The sequence below is a fragment of the Humulus lupulus genome, chromosome 1 (genome assembly GCF_963169125.1).
Source record: "Humulus lupulus chromosome 1, drHumLupu1.1, whole genome shotgun sequence".
NCBI classification, from domain to species: Eukaryota; Viridiplantae; Streptophyta; class Magnoliopsida; order Rosales; family Cannabaceae; genus Humulus; species Humulus lupulus.
In genome coordinates this window covers 202,714,465-202,737,980 of record NC_084793.1, presented here as the reverse complement: position 1 = coordinate 202,737,980, position 23,516 = coordinate 202,714,465, and the positions used below count along the sequence as shown (strand labels likewise).

The 23,516-nt window shown below is 36.4% G+C and overlaps 1 protein-coding gene across 1 annotated transcript; it reads left to right on the top strand.

The window, feature by feature from the left end:
- The first annotated feature begins 232 nt into the window (after positions 1–232).
- Positions 233–3,179, top strand: LOC133802582 (probable Histone-lysine N-methyltransferase ATXR5). Its single transcript, XM_062240927.1, has 6 exons — positions 233–965; positions 1,070–1,150; positions 1,512–1,747; positions 2,003–2,103; positions 2,200–2,412; positions 2,704–3,179. Exons 1-6 carry the CDS (start codon positions 524–526, stop codon positions 2,861–2,863), a joined length of 1,233 nt encoding a protein of 410 aa, XP_062096911.1. The 5' UTR covers positions 233–523; the 3' UTR covers positions 2,864–3,179.
- Positions 3,180–23,516: the final 20,337 nt, after the last annotated feature.

The following is a 23,516-nucleotide window of genomic DNA, read 5'->3' as shown; positions in this document are numbered from 1 at the left end:
TGGACATGTTATAAAATATAAAAAACGAGGACTAATTTAAAAAAAAACAAATAAAAAAATTGTTTTCTTCCTCCTTTAAAATTTGTCGGAAAAAAAGAAAGAAAAAGAAAATAACTTTCCATAAAAGACTGGTACGTGTAAGCTGCTATTGACTCCGAGAAGAGCTATCTGAATGAAAAAGAAAAAAATATCATCGAAACCACTCAGTCACGAGGGAGGGTAGTTTCGTCTTTCCAGTTTCCAAACGGCTACCATAAGTGGAGATCGGACCATTTCACGAGGTGCGCACATTAACTTCCGTGCGCACCCCGCGCACACCAGACTAAACTAATCAAATCGCTCCACGTCATCACTCCGCAGGAACAAGCAACCCACCTCCCCCATTCCCCGCGTGATAGTAGTAGAAGAAGAACAAGACCAACCAAGCCTTCTTCACCATTGCCAGCCCTTTTCAGGCCATCCACAATTCCGATAATACCCTCTGCCTTTCTCTGTTATACCCAATCTGCCACTCTCTTCCGCCATGCCTCCAGCCACCACCTCCTCCTCCTCTTCGGCGGCGGCGGCGGCTTCTCAGACTCATAATCTCATCCGCTTCAATGGATGCCGGCACCGGACATCGGCTCCATTTAGACCGTCGCCGCCGTCTTCTCCGCCGGCTAAGAAATTTAAGCCGCTCTCGGAGGTAATGGCGAGGGCTCAGTATGCCGTGGCGAAGGAGGTGGAAGAAGAAGAAGAAGAAGAAGAAGAAGAAGAGGAGGAGGAAGAGGACGAGGACGAGGACGAGGACGATTATAGCGACTTGAGGTGCGAGCAATGCGGCTCCGGAGAAAACCCCGATGAGCTTCTTCTTTGCGATAAATGTGATAAGGGATTTCACATGAAATGTCTGAGGCCGATCGTTGCCAGAGTTCCGATTGGATCGTGGCTCTGCCCTATGTGTTCCGGAGAGAGAAGAGTAAGAAGTAGGGATTGTCTTTTTTATTTTATACTTTTTTTGTTTTTGTTTTTTATTTGGGATTTTTGGGTCGACATTGCTGATTTTTCGATGACTTGTTAATAATCTTAGGCTTATCGCAGAAAAAGATCATTGATTTTTTCCGGATTCAGAACTCCAAACACGGGGAAGAAAAATTTACGTCTCATCAAGGTAGAATTGCGTATTGGGTATTGTTAGATTAATGTGATTATAATCATCATCGACTTGTTATCACACCTACGGAGCTTGAGCTTTATAAGTTTTCAATTTTCATCCCTTCTTCCATTATTGTATTGTTGCGTATGAATGTTAGAGCTATGTTGTGCTACAATTGGTATGTAGTGATTGGCGCGTTAATAAACATCACCTGATTATGTATTCCACATTCACACTTGGCTCTAACAATAGTTTATTTCCACATGTATTAGAGTGCGTTTAATTATGCTACTGATACTTAAAAATCCTTGTTTTTATCTCGTTTTTCTGATTAGTTTATGTAGAGATTATCATATTCTATAACTTTTGGCTTCAGTTCTAGATGCTAGAAAGCGACGCAGGCGTTCTGGATCGTTGGTGTTACAAAAGAAAAGAAGGAGACTTTTACCATTCATTCCAACAGAAGATTCGGATCGAAGATTGAAACAAATGGGTTCACTTGCTTCTGCTTTAACAACATTGCAAATGAAATTCAGTGATGAGCTCACTTACATGCCTGGCATGGCTTCTAAATCTTCTAATCAATCCAAGTTTGAAGATGGTGGCATGCAGGTTTTGAGCCTCTCCTATATTCTTCGGTCTTTCATCATATGTGAAAGGTTTTTCTAAAATGAAACAGAATTATAACAAGAAGCAAGAATTGTGTTTCTCGTTATATGTTTCAGTAATATATAGGACCTACAAATTTGTATATATATATACATATATATGCTAAATCTTCAAATATGGAAAAGAGAAACACATTTCCTCATTTCTTTTCATATTACAGTTATTGTTTCTAAGTTGTGGTACGTGCTTTTCTTACAGGTTCTTTCTAAAGAAGATATTGAGACCTTGGAACAATGCAGAGCGATGTGTCAAAGAGGAGAATGTCCTCCACTTATAGTAGTTTTTGATTCATGTGAAGGGTACCATTTATCTTCCACTCTTCTATAATCCTAGCAATTGTGTATGGTACGGTATCTCCATATTGAGTAGGTTTATGCTGAATTTCTTTTATGTAGTTTCACAGTAGAGGCTGATGACCCGATTAAGGATATGACATTTATCGTTGAATACACTGGCGATGTGGATTACATTAAGAACCGAGAACATGACGATTGTGATAGTATGATGACTCTTCTCTTAGCAACTAATCCAACTAAGAGTCTTGTCATCTGCCCCGATAAACGTGGAAACATTGCTCGCTTTATCAATGGCATTAACAATCATACCGTGTAAGCCGTGCCATTTTTTTTCTTTCCTTTGTTTGCATATGCTCTAACTTTGAATGAAGAGGGACAACTTTTTCAATGTAATTTGGGAGAATCTATCAATGATCCCAACATAACAAAACAGAAAACGAAGCATGAAACATTGTTAATATTTTTTATTTAATTGGTGCTGTAAATATGTTTTGATACTTTTAACGTAATTCATTATGCTCTCCAATAATACTTACTAATGTGTTGGATTGAAATAAGAAAATATGTTAGTTTTGTTTAAAAAAAGTGTGAAATCTTTTGCAGGGATGGGAAGAAGAAGCAGAATTGTAAATGTGTGAGATACAGTATTAATGGTGAATGCAGGGTCTTTTTAGTTGCTACTCGAGATATCTCTAAAGGAGAGAGACTATATTATGACTACAATGGATACGAGCATGAATACCCTACAGAGAATTTTGTCTGACCTATAATATAAACACTTGCCAACGAATTTGTATTCGTTAGGTTTTTCTTAAATTTTAATTTTTAATTTTTTTTTTCACTATTTCATTCTAGGAGAGTCAAATTCGAGCCAATTGATTATAATCTCAAGCTGGCCATGAGAGAAATAGGGTAGAAAAGAATTTTTTTTCTTTTTAATTTAAAGTTGAACACAAATTTGAAGTTATTAGAAATATAATTTTTTAGGTTAATTTTCTTTATTTTTCTTTTAATTTTTCAATATTTTGTTTCCAGTTTGTAAAATAACAATTGGTTTAGATTATGTTGGATTAAAACTATACTTCGTCCATTTAAAAAAAACTATACTTGTTCGATGTGGGATAAATTTAGCAGTGAAGTTAAAACGCTTTTTTAACAAAAATAAATATGAAAATTTGGTCGATTCTATCCAACCTTCGAACAGTGACCATAATGTAAAACTTTCATTGTCGGCTCAAACCAGACTGGCTAAAAGTATTTACATTTCTTTAGTGGGATCCTTGCAGCATAATTTATGTTCACATGAGTTTTCATTCAACAACTTACACTTTAATCCAACCTAAATGTTCATTATAACAATTTTAATAAAAATATGGAATTTCCAATTAAAATTAAGCTTGTTTTCAAGTCATTTGTGTAAAATAAATAACATACACTTGAAACATAACGGACAATTGTGCTCTCAGGTCCAATGCCATGAGTCATTACATCGAGGTTAAAAAAAATAAAACCAAAGTGTTCTTTTCGGACCTTCAATATATATTTATTATATGGTTTTTAGATGGATGTTGAAAGTGAATTTGCTACTCTAATGACTATTTCAATTTTTTTATTGAAACCAAAGAACCTTATACACAATGTACATAAGTATTAAATGAACTTAAATCAATTTTAATACTTCAAGAAGATTTATTATAGATCTGAAATTATTCAAACAAAGTTTACAAAATCTCCATACAATCAAAAGTACAGAATATAGATTGATTGTGCAATCCAATCAATTAACATACAACAATCAGTAATAGAACAGAATCTAAAGCAAAACTTTGACAGAATACATTCTTTGAACTCTCTTCAAAGATTTGATTGAAATCCCTTCAGTTGATGTCTGTACCAAGCTTTTGCTTCTCCTCTTCAAAAACCCCAAATAGATCACTAGCTTCTTCTTCAACCTCTCGCTAGTCCCTACAACACAAAGTTAAGACCAAGAACCAAGATCTAGGATTTTTCTCACAGAGTTCATTTATTCTATTTTGCACAATGTTTTATATATAGAAAGGACAGAACCAAGTGACAACAGTCTGTCACGTGTGGACTGCCAGCTGGAAAAGATCATTGTTATTTTAACTAACAACTAACCTGTCAGAACAATGTTAACCCTTCATAAAATTGAGATAAAAGAGATCGTAACCCAGACCGAACAAGATGCATAATTTTTTACAACAAAGTGCAAGAACTAAAAACTAACATTAACAATCTCCCCCTTTGACAAAAACTATGATCAGTGCAGAAACAGAGTCAGTAAATAAAAAACAAGAAAAGTAGCCAAAACAAAGATTACACATCCAACATTTCAAACACAACCATAACTTTCAAAAACTTACGACCAAAAGTAGAAAAACTATAAAGACAGAATAACCCAAAAGTCTAAACATAAAAACATTAGACATCTCCCCCTCAGTGATCATAATTGCAGCCACTGTCACTTAGGCAGGCCTATCCGGAGACTCCCCCTGCGCAGATGAGCCAGAAGCAAGAAACTCCCCCTGAGACAAAGCACGAATTTGAGCCAACTGAGCCAAAACCCTCCTCTCAAATTGCAAAGAGCGCTGCCCATCCTTTTTGTAAGTAGCCACAAAATCATTAAAACTTGCACAAAACTGATGCAGATAATCAAAAAACATAAATCACCATCTAGAGGTTGGAAAACCAGGCAACTCATTTTCAAAGGCTGGGTCAGGTGAAGGTAAAACCTGAGGAACTTTAAGACTACGGAGATTTTTGTCAATATCAGGAACAGATAAAAAGACTTATTGAGCAGTAAACTCAGGAGAAATAGACAGAGCCAGACGATGAAGCAAACAAGGAAATGGTAAGAATGACCTAGTGCCACGAGCAACAACCTCACTATAAATTCAATCAAATATAAGTGTAGACAAGTCAATGTAAACTCCAGTGCCAAAAACAAACATAAAATGAGCCAGTGAAGTACCAACAGTAGACTTGTGAGTATTAGGAAACCAATTTGTGAGAGCAACTCGAAAGATCACTCTATAAAATGATGTGAGGGCAGTAGCAGGAATGACACCCTTACTATCAGGCCATTGAAAATCAGGAATACCAGTTAACTCAGCAGCAACCAAGTTTAAGTCAGGAGAAAAATCAGAGCAAAAATTAGGAGATTTAACCACAGGCAAATTCAAAGCTTTAGCAATAGCAGATGGACAAAAATGAAACCACTTGCCCCGACAAGACACCTTAAACTGATTAGGATTAGATGATTCTAAAAGATGTTTGTCAATATTAGAATAAATTTCCCTAACAAGATTCTGAGATGGCATGATCAAATTAGAGACCGAATTAATCCAACCCCTAGATACCATGGACTCTTTTAACCTAGGAAAATCATCTAAAACCACATTGGATTCCACATTTAACAGTCGAAAAGACGTACGATCTTTGTATTTCTGAAACTTTCGAGAATTGAAAAAGAACATTAATGGTGGAAGGTCAGAACTCCCACTAGGGGGGCAGAAACACGAGAACGACCAGAGGCAGTTGTGGAAGGATGAGGAGACTTGGGCAAAGACGGTTTTTTCTTTTTGACCACAGGAGAAGGAGGAGGCTTTTTGGAACCCAAAGAAGACCCAGATTTTTTATTTTTGACCGAAGGAGAAGGAGAATGAGATGAGAATGCGGCTTAAGTTTTTTCAGAAGGATAGGTGACTCAGAACCTAAAGGTCTCTTTTTGGAAGAAACTTTGGACGAAGAAGGTTGAGAAGACAGACGGTGAAGGAGAGGAAGACGCATTAACAGGGTTGGTCGACTGAGACCAAGTAATACGTCTACGAAGGAAGGGTTTAGATGAGGGTTTTCGGGCTACAGACTTAACGTTTTTACACACAGATTTAACAGGCACAACATCAGATTCAACATGCATAACATCAGATGAAACTAGAGGAATAGTAGGGATAACAGAGTCGGAATGAATACCTGAAGAGGGAACACAGGCAACAGCCTCATTTGGAACGATATTAGAGACAATCACTGGTGCAAGAGACTAAGAGACAGTCGGAGAACCCAATGATGACACAGCAGGAACAACAAGAACCTCTCGAGGAGAGTCCACAGTGTCAGAAGCCATGGAATCGGAAAAAGCTAGGGTTGAATCTTAAGACAAGGATGAATAAGATGCTTTCAAGAATAGTATGTATTTATAGAACCACAAAACCCTCAAAAAAATTATGTGAAAAAATAAATAAAAAAATCACTGTGCACCAAAAGACTAATAAAAGGCTCGGCCCAAAAACAAGATAGAGAAAGTGAATAGACACAAACCAGGTGTGATATATCAAAGAGATTCTGAGATATGACAGAAAGACAAAAAAAAAAAATCAGACCAGATGAGAAAAAAATAAGCATCAGAGAGCTCAAAAAAATGAAGAAGAATAAAAATGAAGGTGACTAGAACAAAACAACTCATAACAAAAATTTTCAACAGGATGCTGTACTAGTATTTTTCATGAGTGTGTGCAAAAGTGACCTCATGTGAGTCAACTGACTTACTCTCTCAAAAAAAAAAAAAAAAAACTCTCAATGAATCAATTTTTTTGTCTTTTTTTTACACATGAAACAGATAAATTTTTTTTTATATTTTTAAATTTTTTTTATTTTATTTAATTTTAAAAAAAACAACCAGCTATGGCTTTCACTCTTGAACAGGGATGTAGCCGTCTTCTCTAATGCAGAAAATACTAATGAAGAAGGAGCAAACTACTCAAGAGTAAATTCTATAAGAAAAAGCTCTTCCTATTGCACCTGACAAGGTAGCCTTTTTAGCTGAGAAAAATAAAGGTTCAGACGAACACACAATCCTGAAAAATAATGAAATAAGAGTGTTCTAGATAAAACAAAAAAAAAACTTGACCCAAAAAAAAAAATCAAATAGAGCAAACTCCAATGCATTTACGTAAATCAACAAAGGTCTGAGAGTTCAATGCTTTGGTGAACAAATCTGCATATTGAGTTTCAGAAGACACATGAGATATCACAATTGATTTTGATTCTACCAATTCTCGAATAAAATGGTACCGAATGTCAATATGTTTAGTCCTAGAATGCTGCACAAGATTTTTTGAAATATTAATGGCACTGGTATTATCACAATACATGAGTAAAGAGTTTTGAGGGTAACCATAATCAGCAAGCATCTTATTCATCCAAAGTAATTGAGTGCAACAACTACCTGCTGCAATATATTCGGCTTCAGCAGTGGAAAGAGAAATAGAATTTTGTTTCTTGCTGTGCCAAGATACAAGGTTGTTTCCCAGATAAAAGCACCCTCCAGATGTACTTTTTCTATCATCTAAATTTCCAGCCCAATCCGAGTCACTGTATCCTACTAACGACATATTGGAATCATTTGTATACCATAGACCAAATTCAGCTGTACCAGCCACATATTTCATAATTCTCTTAACAGTTGTAAGATGAGACTCAGTAGGAGAGGAATGATATCTAGCACACAAACCAACACTAAAACAAATGTCAGGTCTACTAGCAGTCAGATAAAGAAGACTCCTTATCATACTACGAAAGAGTGTTGGATCTATAGGTTTGCCTGACATGTCTTTAGTAAGTTTAGATGTTGTGCCTATAGGAGTTCTAGCATGCTTAGAATGATCAAGGCCAAATTTTTTTAACATGTTAAGAGTATATTTCGACTGGGAAATAAAAATTCCATTGGACAACTGTTTGATCTGCAACCCTAGGAAAAATGAAATATCACCTATCATGCTCATCTCAAATTCAGACTGCATTAAATCAACAAAATTATTTATAGCGACATGGCAAGTGGATCCGAAAATGATATCATCTACATAAATTTGTGCTACAAATATACCTGGATGCAAATGTCTGATAAACAGAGTTTGATCTGCATTTCCCCTGACAAATCCATTGCTGAGAAGAAAAGAGGTTAACCTGTCATACTAAGCTCTAGGTGCCTGTTTTAGTCCATATAATGCCTCTTTTAATTTGTAGAGCTGATCTGGTAAATGAGGATCAGTAAAGCCCATTGGTTGCTCCACAAGCACGTCTTCCTGAAGAATGCCATTCAAAAAGGCACTTTTAACATCCATTTGATGAAGCTTCATTTTGAGGTGACATGCAATAGCCAGAAGCATACAAATAGATTCAAGTCGAGCTACTGGAGCAAACGTTTCTTCAAAATCAAGTCCCTCCACCTGATTATATCCTTGAGCTACTAGACGAGCCTTATTTCTAGTACTATTTCCAAACTCATCTTACTTGTTTTTAAAAATCCACTTAGTCCCAACTATATTTGACTCTATCGGCCTAGGAACAAGCTCCCAGACACCATTTCTCTTGAATTGTTCCAGTTCTTCCTACATTGCACCAATCCAATGTTCATCTAACAATGCCTCCTTGGCAGTTTTTGGCTCTAACAAGGATAGATAACAAGAGTGACTGATTTCATTTGCTGCCTTTCGCCTAGTCACCATGCGGTCAGCTGGATTACCAATAATGACTGTTGGAGGATGAGCTTTTGGAATCCATGAAGGAGGACCATTTTTCTATAATTGAGCATGAGATGGCACAACTGGATTTGAACTAGTAGTCTCTTCAAGGTCAGAATTGGGAGAAGATTCACCCCCGAAATTATTAGATTGATCTGATGGAGATGTCTCAACAGACTGAGAAAGGAATGGATGTTCTTCAATGATAGGCTCAGTGGAAACAACTGGTGGAACAAATAGAACAGGGGGATCATCATCTTCACTAGCTTCAACTTTATCCTCAGATTCATCAAATATCACATTTACAGATTCCATGACTGTATGAGTGCAATTGTTGAAAATTCGATAAACTCTACTGTTTACTGCATATCCTAGAAACATTCCTTCATCACTCCTAGGTTCAAATTTGGTCAGATGTTCTCTATCATTCAGAATCAAGCACTTACATCCAAAAATATGAAGGTAAGCTAGAGTTGGTGTCTTACCCTTCCAAATTTCATAGGCTGTCTGAGTTATTTCTGTTCTGAGATGAACTCAGTTGCTAATATAACAAGCTGTATTCACAACTTCTGCCCAAAAATGAGTGGCAATCTTCTTTCCACATAGCATGACCCGAGCCATTTCATGAAGAGTTCTATTTTTTTCTCTCAACTACACCGTTCTGTTGTGGAGTTTTAGGAGCAGAGAACTCATGAGCAATACCGAGATGATCACAAAATTAAGCAAAAAGATTATTCTCAAATTCTTTCCCGTGATCACTCCTCACCCTGTAAACTTTCATAACCTTTTGGAGTTTTTCATTTTGAAGTTTAAGGACAAGAGCAGAAAATACTCCAAATGTATCAGACTTTTCTCTGATAAAATTTACCCATGAGTATCTGGAATAATCATCTACACAGACCATCACATATCTTTTCCCACTTATGCTCTCAGTCTGCATGGGTCCCATCAAGTCCACATGTAAGAGTTCTAAAACTCGTGAAGTCTGCAGAAACTTCACTGTAGGATGAGTTGCTCTTGTTTGTTTACCTAATTGACATGGCCCACAAACGTTTTCTCGATTGACTTTACACTCTGGAACCCCCCTAACTGCCTTGAGCTTGATCAGTTTCTGAAGATCTCTGTAGATTAGGTGACCCATCCTATGATGCCATAACTTTGATTTTTCCATAACAGTTCTATTACATAGAACTTCACTATCCAGCTTATAACAGTTGTCAATTGATCTTTTCCCTGTTAAGACCGTACTTCCATCTGACGAAACAACAAAACAACATCTGTTAGAAAAATTCACCAAATATCCTGAATCACACAGCTGACTTATACTAATCAAGTTTGTTTTCATCTCCTCAACATACAGAACATCCTTCAGAGATGGAAGATTCTTCAAAACAAGTTCCCATTTTCCTTGTATAGCTTCTTTGTTCCCATCACCAAAAGTAACAGCTCCTTCAATCCTATCTTTGTAGTTGATCAATAAGTGTTGGTTTCCAGTCATGTGACGTGAACAGCTGCTATCAAAATACCACTGGTTATCCTTAAACGCAGACAGAGATATATGAGCCACACATAATTTTGTATCCTCAGAACTTGCTTTAGGACAAATGTCAAAAGGAACATGAACAATCTTCTCGGAAGACTTCAATCCCTCCTTTCTATCAACTAAATTTTGGAGATAGCTTTGTAACTTGAAACACTTTGGGCGTATATGACCATGTTCGTTGCAGAAATGACAGACTGGGACAAATCTTCCACTAGTTGAGTTTTTTAGCATACTTGGCCTGCTCCAGGATTCATCTTCTTGAGACTGAAAATTTGCAGATAAAACTGCATTTGATTGATGACTTTTGGAAGTAGAGGGATCATTAATCAGAATCTCCTTTCCACATTTATTTAGTAGCCTTACCTTGGTTCAAGACCCTTCTACTCTTGATTCATCACGTGGTTTTTTAACTTTCAAAACTTCAAATCTTAAGGCCTGCAACTGCACATTCTTATCATCAATTTCCCTTAACAGTATTTTGACTTTTCCCTCAAGATTTTTATTAACAAGAAGTAATTCTTGATTTCTTCCTTCAACCTGATTCACCTTCTTGATCATATTCACCCATTGCTCATACATCTATTCATATGCAGATTGTTGATCCAGACTCTCTACATCAGATTCTCCAGACTCTTCATTCTCACTTTCATCCTTACGATTCGATGAGGCCATAAATGCAACCACACATTTATCTTGATCTGAGTATTCACTCCAAGATTCTTCTTTCTCCTCATCACTGTCACTCCAAGTTACAACCATGACCTTCTTCTTCTTTAGTCTATTGGCACATTCAGCTTGAATGTGACCAAAACCTTCACATTCACGACACTGTATTCCTCTGTTTTTCTTCTCTTGTGGAATCACAGATCTTTGATTAAAGGGCACATTCTTTTTGGGACCATTCTCTTTCCCACCAAGATTACCTCTCCTCATATTCCTTTTCAGGAACTTTGCATAGTTTTTCGTAAGAAAAGCCACTTTATCTTCAGTCATACATTCTGACATATCACACTTCTCCTCTTCCTCTTTGTGTACAAATGCAAGGCTATTGCTTCCCTTATCCTTTTCTTTTTCATTTTTCTCTTTGCCCCACCTTTTCAAGGTCATCTCATAGTTTTGTAAAGACCCTATCAGCTCAATAAGATCTAGTTCCTCTACATCATGTACCTCTTCAATAGAGGTAACTTTGGCTTTAAAAGCTCTTGGCAAGACAACAAGAACCTTCCTGACCAATTTCGTGTTTGAGTAAGTCTTTCCAAGAGCATAGGACTCATTTGAGATGTCACATAATTGGGCATGAAAATCTGCAACAGTCTCTCCATCTTCCATATTTAAGTTCTCAAACTGAGTAGCCAGAGCCCTTAATCTTGCTTTCTTGACAGCTTGAGTCCCTTCATTCTTTGTCTTCAATTTTTCCCAAGCATCTTTAGCAATTTCACAGTTAGCTATGACTTTCATCTGATTTGTAGAGACCGCATTGAAAATAGCATGCAGAGTTTTGGAGTTGAAATTTGCCTTCTCAATCTCAATTTCAGACCATTCACTCATCGGTTTAACAATTTCAACACGATTTCAGTAATACTCGGGGCTTTTCATCTACAGCTCTCAAAAAGGCCCTTATCTTGGTTTTCCAGTAGGGATAATTTGATCCTTCTAACATAGGGGGTCTAGAAAGTAGATCCCCCTTCTCTGAACATATCCATTTGAACCTGTACACAAAAACAGATACAACACGAAAAAGAATAAACAGAACACGAATTTACCAGAAAAATAGATCCACAGAAAAAAGTCACTAAAGCGAATAAACCCAAACAAAATATCAAACAAATAGAGATCAATCTTTAGTAACCATGCTTTGATACCAAATTGAAAGTGGATTTGCTACTCTAATGACTATTTGAAATTTCTTATTGAAATCAAAGAACCTTATACACAATGAACATAAGCATTAAATGAACTTGAATCAATTTTAATGCTTCAAGAAGATTTATTATAGATCTGAAATTATTCAAACAAAGTTTACAAAATCTCCATACAATCAAAAGTACAGAATATAGATTGATTGTGCAATCCAATCAATTAACATACAACAATCAGTAATAGAACAAAATCTAAAGCAAAACTTTGACAGAGGACATTCTTTGAACTCCCTTCAAAGACTTGACTGAAATCCCTTCAGTTGATGTCTGTACCAAGCTTTTACTACTCCTCTTCAAAAACCCCAAATAGATCACCAGCTTCTTCTTCAACCTCTCGCTAGTCCCTGCAGCACAAAGTTAAGACCAAGAACCAAGATCTAGGGTTTTTCTCACAGAGTTCATTTATTCTGTTTTGCACAATGTTTTATATATAGAAAGGACATAACCAAGTGACAACAACCTGTCACGTGTGGACTGCTAGCTGGAAAAGATCATTGTTATTTTAACTAACAACTAACATGTCAGAGCAATGTTAACCCTTCAATTCATAAAATTGAGATAAAACAGATCGTAACCCAGACAGAATAAGATGCATAATTTTTGACAACAAAATGCAAGAACTAAAAACTAACATTAACAGATGTAAATTTATCTTTCTATCTCTGTTAACTTCCCTGAGTTTATATTTGTTATAGTTTTCTATCTTTGTATTTCAGATGTTTAGGATCTTTGTAATGAATCTATAGTATTTTGTACTTCTCAGCAACTTACTACCCATTGATGCTTATAGTACTACTGCTTTGAAGTTTGGAGAGGGAGAAAGGTGACATGGTGATGTAGAAGAAAGAAGAAAAGAAATGAGATGGAGAGGTAGAATTAGAGAGAGTGGATAATAAAAGGACATTAATTCTTAAAAAAGGAAAACACTGTGCGTGTTTGTTACTTATCAAATCTGAAAAATATATATCAAACACAACTATCCTATTTGTGAAAGACAAAGAAGAAACAAAATAACAAATCCTGATAAATTATGTAGGAGTGTTATAAATAAGAATCATAAACAAATTAAAACTCTAATTAATTAAGCATAGTTTAAAAATTGAATATCCTAACATTTGGCTTTTACGATGAGTACGTAACTACTCTTTTGATGCTAGATAATAAGTCTCCAAAAGTGCATTAGTCAAAAGTATATATATAGTCAGTCAACAAGAGGATAATCTTTCTAGAGACCGACCAAGAAAGCGGCGAAACCACCATCTTGGGGTTGGGGTTGGAGGGCAGCAGGTGACAAAGACAAACTCTCGATCAATAGATATAAAAATATATATCACGAAACATGGAGATGGAGCACAAGAGAAGTCCAACAAATAAGTATTTGGAACCAATAAGGGATAATTGAAATGGACTACTGCTCAGTGCTCAGGGCAGAATTTGAACCACGATGTGCATGAACATTATTAAGTTTGAGTCAAAGGATTTTTCTTAAAGATTAGTATATATCAGGGGTACAGATACGATCTGCAAAGTCTTGAACTGAATTTCTGGCATGATATGAGATATCTGACAATTGTGTTAACTAGAGATTTGAGATTGTCCCACATCCATTACACTTATTTCTTATCTTTTTCAATTCTTATTTAAGTTTATTTGATAGCTTCTTTACCTTACATACCCATTAATCATCTTAATTATATCTAAATATACTTAATAATTTTTAGATACGTGGATTTATCTCAAAATTAATCTCCAACTTTATATCTAATAGTTCTCTTCAACTCACTAATAGATTATATATATACTAAAAAGATTAAGAGGCCATTGGTGGATTGTATTCGCAAATCTAATTTGTATATTATTGCAGTTACATCTTCTGAAAAGGTTAATATAATAAGAAGAGTAATTTAGTACCATATAAGTTTATTTTTATTCTATGTTTTTGTTAATATGGACTTATTCTACACCCAGCACTTAATGGTTGAATTCCTAATACACTTTGACTTTTAGCTCTAAAAAGTTCTTTTAGAAAAAGTAGTCCCATCAGCGTTTTAAGAAGCTAAAAGTTATTGCAAAAACCTCAGCCAACCAGGCCCGAAATCCCGAAATGTTAGGAAAGAAATAAAAATACTCTTAAGGACAATGGAACAAAATAATAATTGTTGTTGCCATTGTGAGCAGCCCAGACAAAAGAGGTACCATCCAATGCTGCTGCAGACTCTGAAGATAGTACTAGATTCAGATTGGAGACAATCTTCATTAATTAAATTTCAGGCAGCAGACATTGATAGAAAGACGAGTAATTGGCGAAAATTGTTAGTGGGAGCAGAACTGAAACAAGTGACCATACATTCAGGTAGCACTTTCCATTGTACTATTATAAAATGAACATTTTTATGTATTGCTATGTCCGATTTAAAAGAATTTGATACAATCTACCAGTTGATGCTGAGTTTGACTAATTAGTATACAATCCTATATTGATGCTTCCTTTGACTAAAATTGTATGCATGAGATTTTGAAACAAACGGATTGGTGGAATATTTTTGAAAGAGAAACATCTAGAATTAAGGGTAGTTTTGCAGGACAAACTGGATAGCTATTCGTGTATGTTTTCAGTTCACAGAAACATGTTCATATTCGTGTATGCATACCACTAAGGTTGAAAGGTAGACAGAATTAATTCATGCATAGTGGACTTAGACTAGACACCTCCATTGCCCTAGAAGCACTTGAAAGATTTAAAAAGTGCTCTTCAAAAGTATCATAGTCTTTACATCTTTTATAGACAAATTGCTTTTACATGTTTTTTGAGGTTTCTCACGATTCTGGTTTATCCATATCTATGACCACTCACTCCAATGGTAACTCGTCTTAACTCAAAATACAAGTTAATATTCTAGTTGATATTTTTCACATCCTAATATGGAATATGGTATTTTCTCTAAAGAAGTCGGATTGAATTAATAATAAAAGCCAACAAGATTTCAGTGTTTTTTTTTCAGATATTTACTTAACTTTAGGCAAATGCCCCACACTAACCAATTATATAGGCAAGTGTCGAATATTGAGTGATAACAGAATCAAACATGCCATGCAAGTGTCTAAATTGAGTGGAGCCATTATAACATCAAGGTATAAGCCTTTTTGGTTTGTAGTGAAAATTTAAACTTTAATTTAGATACTTGCATATTTACACATCTAAACCACTTCAAGGTAGCCAGAATCATGGTATAAACCTTATTAGTTTGCAGTCAAAATTTGAGCTAGTCTGAATGACCATTGGAGTATAAGATTCATTAGTTCGTAGTTAAAAGTAACTTTAGAAACTTATTACATACTCCTCAGGCATCTAGCTTAATAACTATTATAAGTAACTAATGAGTATTGCTTAGAATTTTATACCTTCCAAATCAACTAAACAGCATGAGAATCGTGTCTAGTCCTAGGTGGCTTCCACTATTCAATGTGTTTTTTTGGGTACAAAGATATCTTGGTACATCATCTTCTCTTTGTAAATGTATTGTAGCAAGTGAATGATTTATATGATATGACAACTTGAACACTTTCTTATCTGGTTCCAATTAGCTCTTCTTAGTTATTGGGATGTTTCTAGTTGGTTCTTGAGTTTTGCAGGATCTGAGTTGTGGGATTTGCCTCCTACCACCTTAATGCAGAATCTTATTCTCAGCCCCCCACTTGGGTTGGGACTAAATACTACACTATATATAAAATATGTGAACTTTTTTAATAGGTAACTATGTAAAGTCAATAGTACTTACAGCTATAAAAAGTTTGTAAAATTCTAACCTTAATTGTGGCAAAACAACACTACGAAAAGGTTTTGTAAGTATAGAGTTTGATTCTATTTTAACCAGAGAGGGAACATTATTCTTATCAAGGTGTCACCTATGTAGGTGCCATATTTTCTGCATTGCCGTAATATTATCTTTCTTGTAAACTTGTGTTTTTGTTTTTTAAGTTATTAACACATTTTCCTTGGCTGAATAATTTTAGAGGAATTTCTTTAATTTTATGGCCGGTTGGATGAAAGACTTCTTTAATGTTATTTATTTGTTTTAAAAAGCAAGCTCTTACTCATCCAATAGCCGAACAAAACTGTTGTAGATACATGTGGACACCACTCAGACTTAACAATCGATCACCGGATTGATAAATAATCTCAATAGTTTAATCGATATTCTCAATAGTCAAGACAGTGGTAATACATCGGAATAAAATAGATAAGAAATTAGAAATGAAAACAAGTGCAGAAATAATCAAACCAGTGAACACTAAGATTTATATTGGTTAGCCACTGATGGACTACATCCAGTTCGAGTACTATTATGAAATCCACAATGATTCATTAAAGAATACATCCTCCACAATTGAGTAAAACCTTTCAAAACTCTCGATACAAAATTTTCTCAAAGCTCTCTCACAGTTCCAAAACCTCATTACAATTAAGGATACACTTTCATTATAGTAATGTATCGGCTCTCACAAAACACTAGGCTAAACTCTTTGAACTTCTGATGTGTTCTCAATAACTTCTTGTAAAAAATCTCTATTTCAAATAATGAGACTCAAACTATATATAGACAAAGGCTAACTCACAAGTAACAACCTGTTAGATAACTAGTAGTTGTTATCTGTGGAAACAAACTACCACAAATTCAATAAAATTAAGAAGAAGCTCTTTGTAATATTGTGTGAAAAATATTTATGTTAGAGAACAAGTGCCAATTAATTTATATTTAACAGATAAATTTGCGGTGAAAATTAGTAAATAGTTTAAAATGTTGCACATAAATCACTAAATAGTTTTTTTTTGCGACAAATATCAATAAGTAGTCTAACAAGTTGCACTTAAGTTACTATGTAGTTTTTTCTTGCGGCAAAAATCAGTTAGTAGTTTGAAATGTTGTACGTAAGTCACTAAGTAGATTTTTTGTTGCTAAAGTCATATTTTACACAAATTTTGTTTTAATTTTAATTAATTAATAAAAAAGTAAAAAAATAAATTTCTAACTTTGAAAATAATTTAAAATTTGTTTTAAAAATAAAGAAATAATTTAAAATTTATAACATGAAAAAATTATACAACTTAAATTGAATTAAAACTTAGTTTAATTAAATAATTTTTTAATATTAAAACTTTTAAATTATTTTTATTTTTAAAACAGCTTCCAAATAATATTTTAATATTAGAAATATATATTTTTAGTGTTGACGTGATTTTTCGCCAATAGTGTATTAAGAAATTAAATAGATAGATTAGTACTAGATTATAAACCGTAATGAAGTAGTAAACACTCTCTCAAACACGCCTAACTTTTACATGGTTCAGTGGTTAAAATCTACCTAGTCCATGAGTCAATATTATTACTTTTCTCTCTCAATTTCCGCAAAGCTTTGGTAATACAAAAATGGCCCCCTTTTCCTGCCCAATATTCCTAGTATTTATAGGGGAATTCCATGGACAGGTTTGGGTTATCACGTAAATAAACCGCGTGAATAAATGAGGTATATAATTAATACAAATTATTCCTATTTACATTGGGATATGATTTAATAACAGAATAAATATAATCCTGCTATATCGGATAATAAATGATAGATATGTGATGTAGCCTGGGCATTAATGAGCGTCTAAAGAATCTTTGAATCTCTTGGGATCCTTCCGTATGCATTCTGTCCAGGTTCTCATGAGCTGAATGTCTCACCCGGGCTCGTGTTTAACGACTATCTGAACCCTAGCTCGTAGTAAGCTCAGAGCACCCAAAGTTGGATGTATCGTGCTGTCGAACCTCCAAACTCGAGCTGTTCACACCATTATTAACCATATATTGTACTTGGCTATTTTTCCATACATTCATCTGCCAGCTGTATCTGAGTTGAGTAATTGAACTCGTGCTAATTTTAGGGTACAACATTTGCCCCCCAAGCTCCTGCTCGTGCTTGATGTCGTCACTTTTTGACATGCACAGTAAGGGCTTTTAGACTTCTGCCATATAAAATCGTGCCTGCCCACTACTCAAGTATTGGACACGTGGCTTTCTATAATTGGCATCCGTTTGGGTTTTGAGGACTAAAACAACTGTCTTGTCAACTTTTTGTCACCGTATGGTTCATTTAATCTTGGCCTTCGGATCTCGAACTATCCCAATCAGATGGCTTGGGTTAGTTTCCCTAGTTTACATATAAATAGGATGATTAGTCCTGAAACTTCACCACCTTTGCATTCAAAAAATTTCCTTTTCAAAAACCCAAATTTCCCTTTTTCTTTTCCAAAATCTCCCAAAAACCCTACATTGGCTTTCAGACTTTCATAAGCTTTCAAAGAACTTTCTTGTGGACGTATCAACATCTTCCTTGAACGAGCATATAATCTGTAAGTATTTCTTCACCTGGTTTGAATTTTTCGATTCTTTATTTTCCAGTGAGTTTTTTTTTTACTTCGAAAAAATGTTATTTTCTCAATACCGTCTAGGTTACATCTAAGTGTAAATGGGAAATAGGATTCAGTTTAGGCTAGATGAATGAAACCAGATTCGTTTACAAGTAAGGTATTCTCAAAACTGGGCATATTTTCTGGAATTTTCTGAGAAAATTTTAATGGTGAATTGGTCTGTATACCCGTTTGGGGTGTAAAATCCGAAGGGGTTTTAGGTTTAATCCTAGGTAGCTTAAAGGTTACGATTACTTAGGCAATTTTGCATGAAACCGCTTTAGAAAGGAAAGTAGTGGGCCTGACGGATCCGACATTCAAATCCCGAAGTATCTGGGAATTTTGAGAAACCGAGGCATGTCGCCTAGGACCTCGCATGGGACCGCGTGTTGAGGCTAGGGAAAAGCTTAGTTCGTATAAACTTTCAAATCTCGAAAGTAAACCAATTAAATCTTTTATCTTCCGTACCTTTACAACCGTAGCTAGAAACCATCTTAGGTCGCCTACTAATAGGCCGCTTTATCATCAAGCGATCTGAATCATGGCACCCGTAAAAAAGAATGTCACGAGCTCCTCTGCTCAAAACAAAAATAAAGGCAAGCAGATCACCTCTGCTTCTCTCATCCCTCACTTTTGTACTGTGGTGGAGAGAGAGTTTGTAGTCGACCCCAACACATTCTTTGAGGCCGAGCATATAGTCTCTCGGATAACGACTCAAGGGAAAGTGAACAAGATCTTACTGAGTCACATGATTGAGATGGGAGCTGACGGTCTTGTCGCCTGAACTGCGCTTGAGGGAGAACGGAGTTGCACCCCTTTCCAAGACGACTACGAGGCTTGGAGTGATGAGCACCCGAAGCCCGATGCCTTCCTCCCACTCGACCAATATTTCGTATACTTTTTGAACTATGTCAAACTGGCACCTTTCCAGCTCCCCCCAAACTCATACATGCTTTTGGTGGGGTTAAAATATTTGTTTCTGAGGCACGAGTGGGAGTTCCCCATTCTAGCAGACATCATGTACTTCTTTTGCCTCAAGGCCAATCCCGACCAGAAAGAGCGAAGTGACAGATTTTATTACCTCACTCATTTCCCGAACTCCGCCTCTGTCATCGACCTTCCCAGCCACCCAAATGACTATAAAGATTTATTCTTTATTTCAAATGGATTCAAGAACGACGACCATTGATACTTCAACCATCCTCGCAAGTTTTCTATCTTTATGAATTCAACACGTGAACTTTTATCACTTTTGCATTGTATAATTTTTATTTTATTTTAAAGGTTTTGACTGAGCTCGCTCCTTATGCAGCTATATTCGCGAGGACACAGTGATCTGTGACCCTCGGGGGTCAGTACGAGACCCTGTCTAGTCTTCCTCCCAGAGAGAAAGACTATCGCCAGATTAGCAAACTAATCAGCAAGGGCCAGACATTAGCTCTGAGGACTCGAGCTCCTCTTCCAGTCATCCCTGAGCTCCCCCCTTCTCAAGAGGCCTTGCCAGCCGAGGAGGAAGAAAATGTGGAACCGCTTGTGCGTAAAATGCGAGCTCCTGAAGATAATCAGGGGCCCGATCCTGAGCGAACTGCGTCCGGGGCATCAGCCGGCCCCTCCGGCCAAGGTAACCCATACCCTTTTAGAGAGTTAGATCGGGCTGTTGACAGTTATAGGTTAATTTGATTTAACCCTAACCAGCTCGTTAGCCGTCACCCTAGTGATCCAGACCTCAACATAACCCTCCTCTAGTTCGTGGATCATTTGGTGGTACGATATGACCATAGCTATCCCAAAGGCACCATCATAGTTGACAACACTTTACATTTTAGATCCACCATATTTTAGGAGTATGGGACAAACCGTAGGTCCTGGCCTTCCCTGCTCTAGGGCGCATACGCCCTTAGTTTTAGGCAGTACGTAGATGAGTCCAGCCCCAAGGAAGGACCTGAACCCCGTAGGATCCAGGAGGTCATAGCTTTATATTCTCCCTTCCTCCATTAATTACAGAATTGGAGGTTGTGCCTAGCCTGGTCTACCCCCAAGCTGATCGTAATAGATTCCTCCCTTAGCCCGGAGGGTAGGATTCTTGCTCTTTTTCTTGTATTTATAATATTTTTTAAGTATTACTCCTGTGAACTGAATCCTCTGTTCGCTCTTTTTTCAGGTGAAGAGATGGAATTTCCAGGAGCTCCAGATTTGAGGGGTGCCTTTAAGGTCAGCGGAACTGGAACTGGTCCTGTGGTGAAAAGGCCCAGGGTGACGAAGAAAGCAACTTCGAAGATGGGGGGTATCACTAAATCCCTGTCTAAGGATAAGGGTGCTAGCACCACTCAGGAGTAGCCACAAAGAAAGCTCCCCTCAGCTCCGGTAACAACAGTTACTATTCGTCAAGCTCCCCCTCCTCATCCTCCTCCTTCTCCTCCACACATGCATTCCTCAAATCCTCAAATGATTCAAAGTGAGGCCCCCATTCAAAGAGATATTCCCATTGTCCGGATCCCGGTTGAGCCACACGACCTGGACAAGATCCCCGAGGCCTTTTGGGGTATCGTGTATGAGACAACAAGCCACATGGTGGGCCATGCTTACAAAGCTAGTGCTAGGGATTTGAGGGCTATAGAGGAGCGCAACCCTGATGACGTCCTCGAATATGCTATGGGGATGAAACTTACCGTGAGTCCCTTTTACTCTCCTAACCTTTCCTTGTTTTTAAATTTTTTTTTTTTTTATTCTTGACTTGCTTCATTATTCTGCAGTCTGTTTTGGCCCAATATCAAAGCATAGTTCGTGTTAAAGCCAGGAACGAGGAACTTCGAGCTGCCCTAAATGTCGCTCAAGAGAACGAGCGGTCGGCCAAAGCTGCCTTGAGTGTTGCTCAAGAGAACGAGCAGGCTGCCAAAGCTACTCTTACTTCTTCTCAAGAAGGTGAGCAGTCTGCAAAGGCTGCCCTATCCACCTCTTAGGCTCAGATCGTTGAGTCGAGTCATCGCACAGATCATTTTCAGGTTGAAAATGAAGAACTCAAGGCGAAGCTGATTGAGGCTGAGGCCAAGACCAAGGAGGAAGATGCTCTAGTTAAAACTTGGTAAGTCACACCATATTAAGGGAAATAGTTTTTATAGGCCTTTAAGATAAAAAACTTTTTTTAGCAAAATTAGATGAATGTAATAGGTAATTATTTAGATCACATTAATTGTAGAAACAGACTCTTTTATAATTAAATGTATTTTTTAATTAATTACATTCATAGGGTTATTAATAAACTAGTAATTAATTTGGAATTAATAGAATAGTTTAATAAAACACATTTTGTTTATAAAATAGTAAGTGGGAGAAGGTGAACATCTCAATGTGACCTATGGTCTCCATTATTAGTACAACACCATGAGATATGAATAGGGCATCGAGGCAACTTTATTTTCGTCCTCCTAAGGAAGGTTTCTAGACATATTAATGCCAAGGTTAGCTTCTTACGAAGATAGGAATGAGTGATGTATTTTAGGCTTGACCGACCATAAGGTGACACTGTTAATTCATAAATTCTGAAATAATGGGTTACACTTACAAAGATGCAATTAAGATTTTGTGGTGGATAATTGCTTCTTGACCAAACTAGCAGTACTTTATTTTTAAAAGAGAAAATAAAGAGTTATTTTAAGTTTTAAATGATAAAGATAAGATTGTCTTATAAGCTATCTGAATTTAACTAGACCGACCCTAAGACGACACTTTATTTGTTGGGTAGTTTTATTGTGGAATAGTACATGTTAGTTTATGTGCATTAATTGTTGCATTCATGCATCATATTTATTGTTGACACTGTTTTTCGTCAACTTGAGAACATAAGAGCATGGATTCAACAATAAAAATATAATAAAATAAATAACATCATATTTTATAATGGTTCGACCCCAAAAAGATGACCTATGTTCACTTAGTCACTTTTATTAATATTTAAGCTTAAAGAACCATAGTTTCCGATGAACTTGCGTCGCCAGTTGTTCTATAGTCCTCCTTCGCTTTTATATTACATAAGGACTTGTTTCTATAATAATGGAGTTTTGACATTATGAATATCCTCCCTTATTTATATCCCATCTTCTCTTATTTACAGTGAGGAGTTTAGGGTTACAATTAGTTCACGGGCCTAAGTTATTGGGTTTGGCCCACAAATAATACATCACAACACAAATACAGTTATGTTTTGATAAATGACGACTCTGTATTCCTGTGCTAATTCTCTGTTCACGCAGATGTTGTGTATTGAACGAACATTATCCTCATGTTAGCATGTAATGGTTTGCCTTGTGCGAACAAAGGTTGAAGATTGCGGCTACGAGACCCAATCCCTTCTGTTAGCGCTTGGTTGTTTGCTTTGTACTTCGTGAGAACAGGAAGTACTTTGTGCTTTGTGAGAACAGGAAGTACTTTGTGCTTTGTAAGAACATGAAGGATATGTGTTCCATTCATCATCCCATTATTACTGTTATTTTTTGAAATGTCATAAATGCCCAAAAATGGGTATAACATTTGCCCCCAAGTCAGCTTTCGTGCTTTGCACAATTCTAACTTAGTTATTTGAACAATTTCCCCATTCTTTTTTTGTCATGCAAGTGACATAAAATAGCTTTATAAAATCAATCACCTCTCTAATCGTTCGAAAGGCATTTTATTGGTGCTTTAATTAAAATATACTGAATTGGACCATAGCTTTTGGGCTTGTTTTCTATTGCATTCTCAATCAAGTGGGTAATTGGGCCTAATTGTTCTTGCAAAACCTAAAGGCCATTCCCTAAAGACTTGTGTCTCTTGTAGAGAGGTTGCCAAGCACGGAAAACCGTCTTCCCCTACCACTGTTCTTTGAAGACACGACACTAGAGAAGGAACATCGTGGGAGGAGAGGAACTTGCTGCTGAGCGGTGAAGTGTCGCCGAGGAGCTTTCGCCAGCGTTTTTCTATTTTTCAGC

Coding starts and splice junctions, on each gene's coding strand:
- LOC133802582 (XM_062240927.1), top strand. CDS start 524: ATGCCTCCAGCCACCACCTCCTCCTCCTCTTCGGCGGCGGCGGCGGCT. Junction 1,748..2,002: donor TTGAAGATGGTGGCATGCAG/GTTTTGAGCCTC, acceptor CTTTTCTTACAG/GTTCTTTCTAAAGAAGATAT. Junction 2,413..2,703: donor GGCATTAACAATCATACCGT/GTAAGCCGTGCC, acceptor AATCTTTTGCAG/GGATGGGAAGAAGAAGCAGA.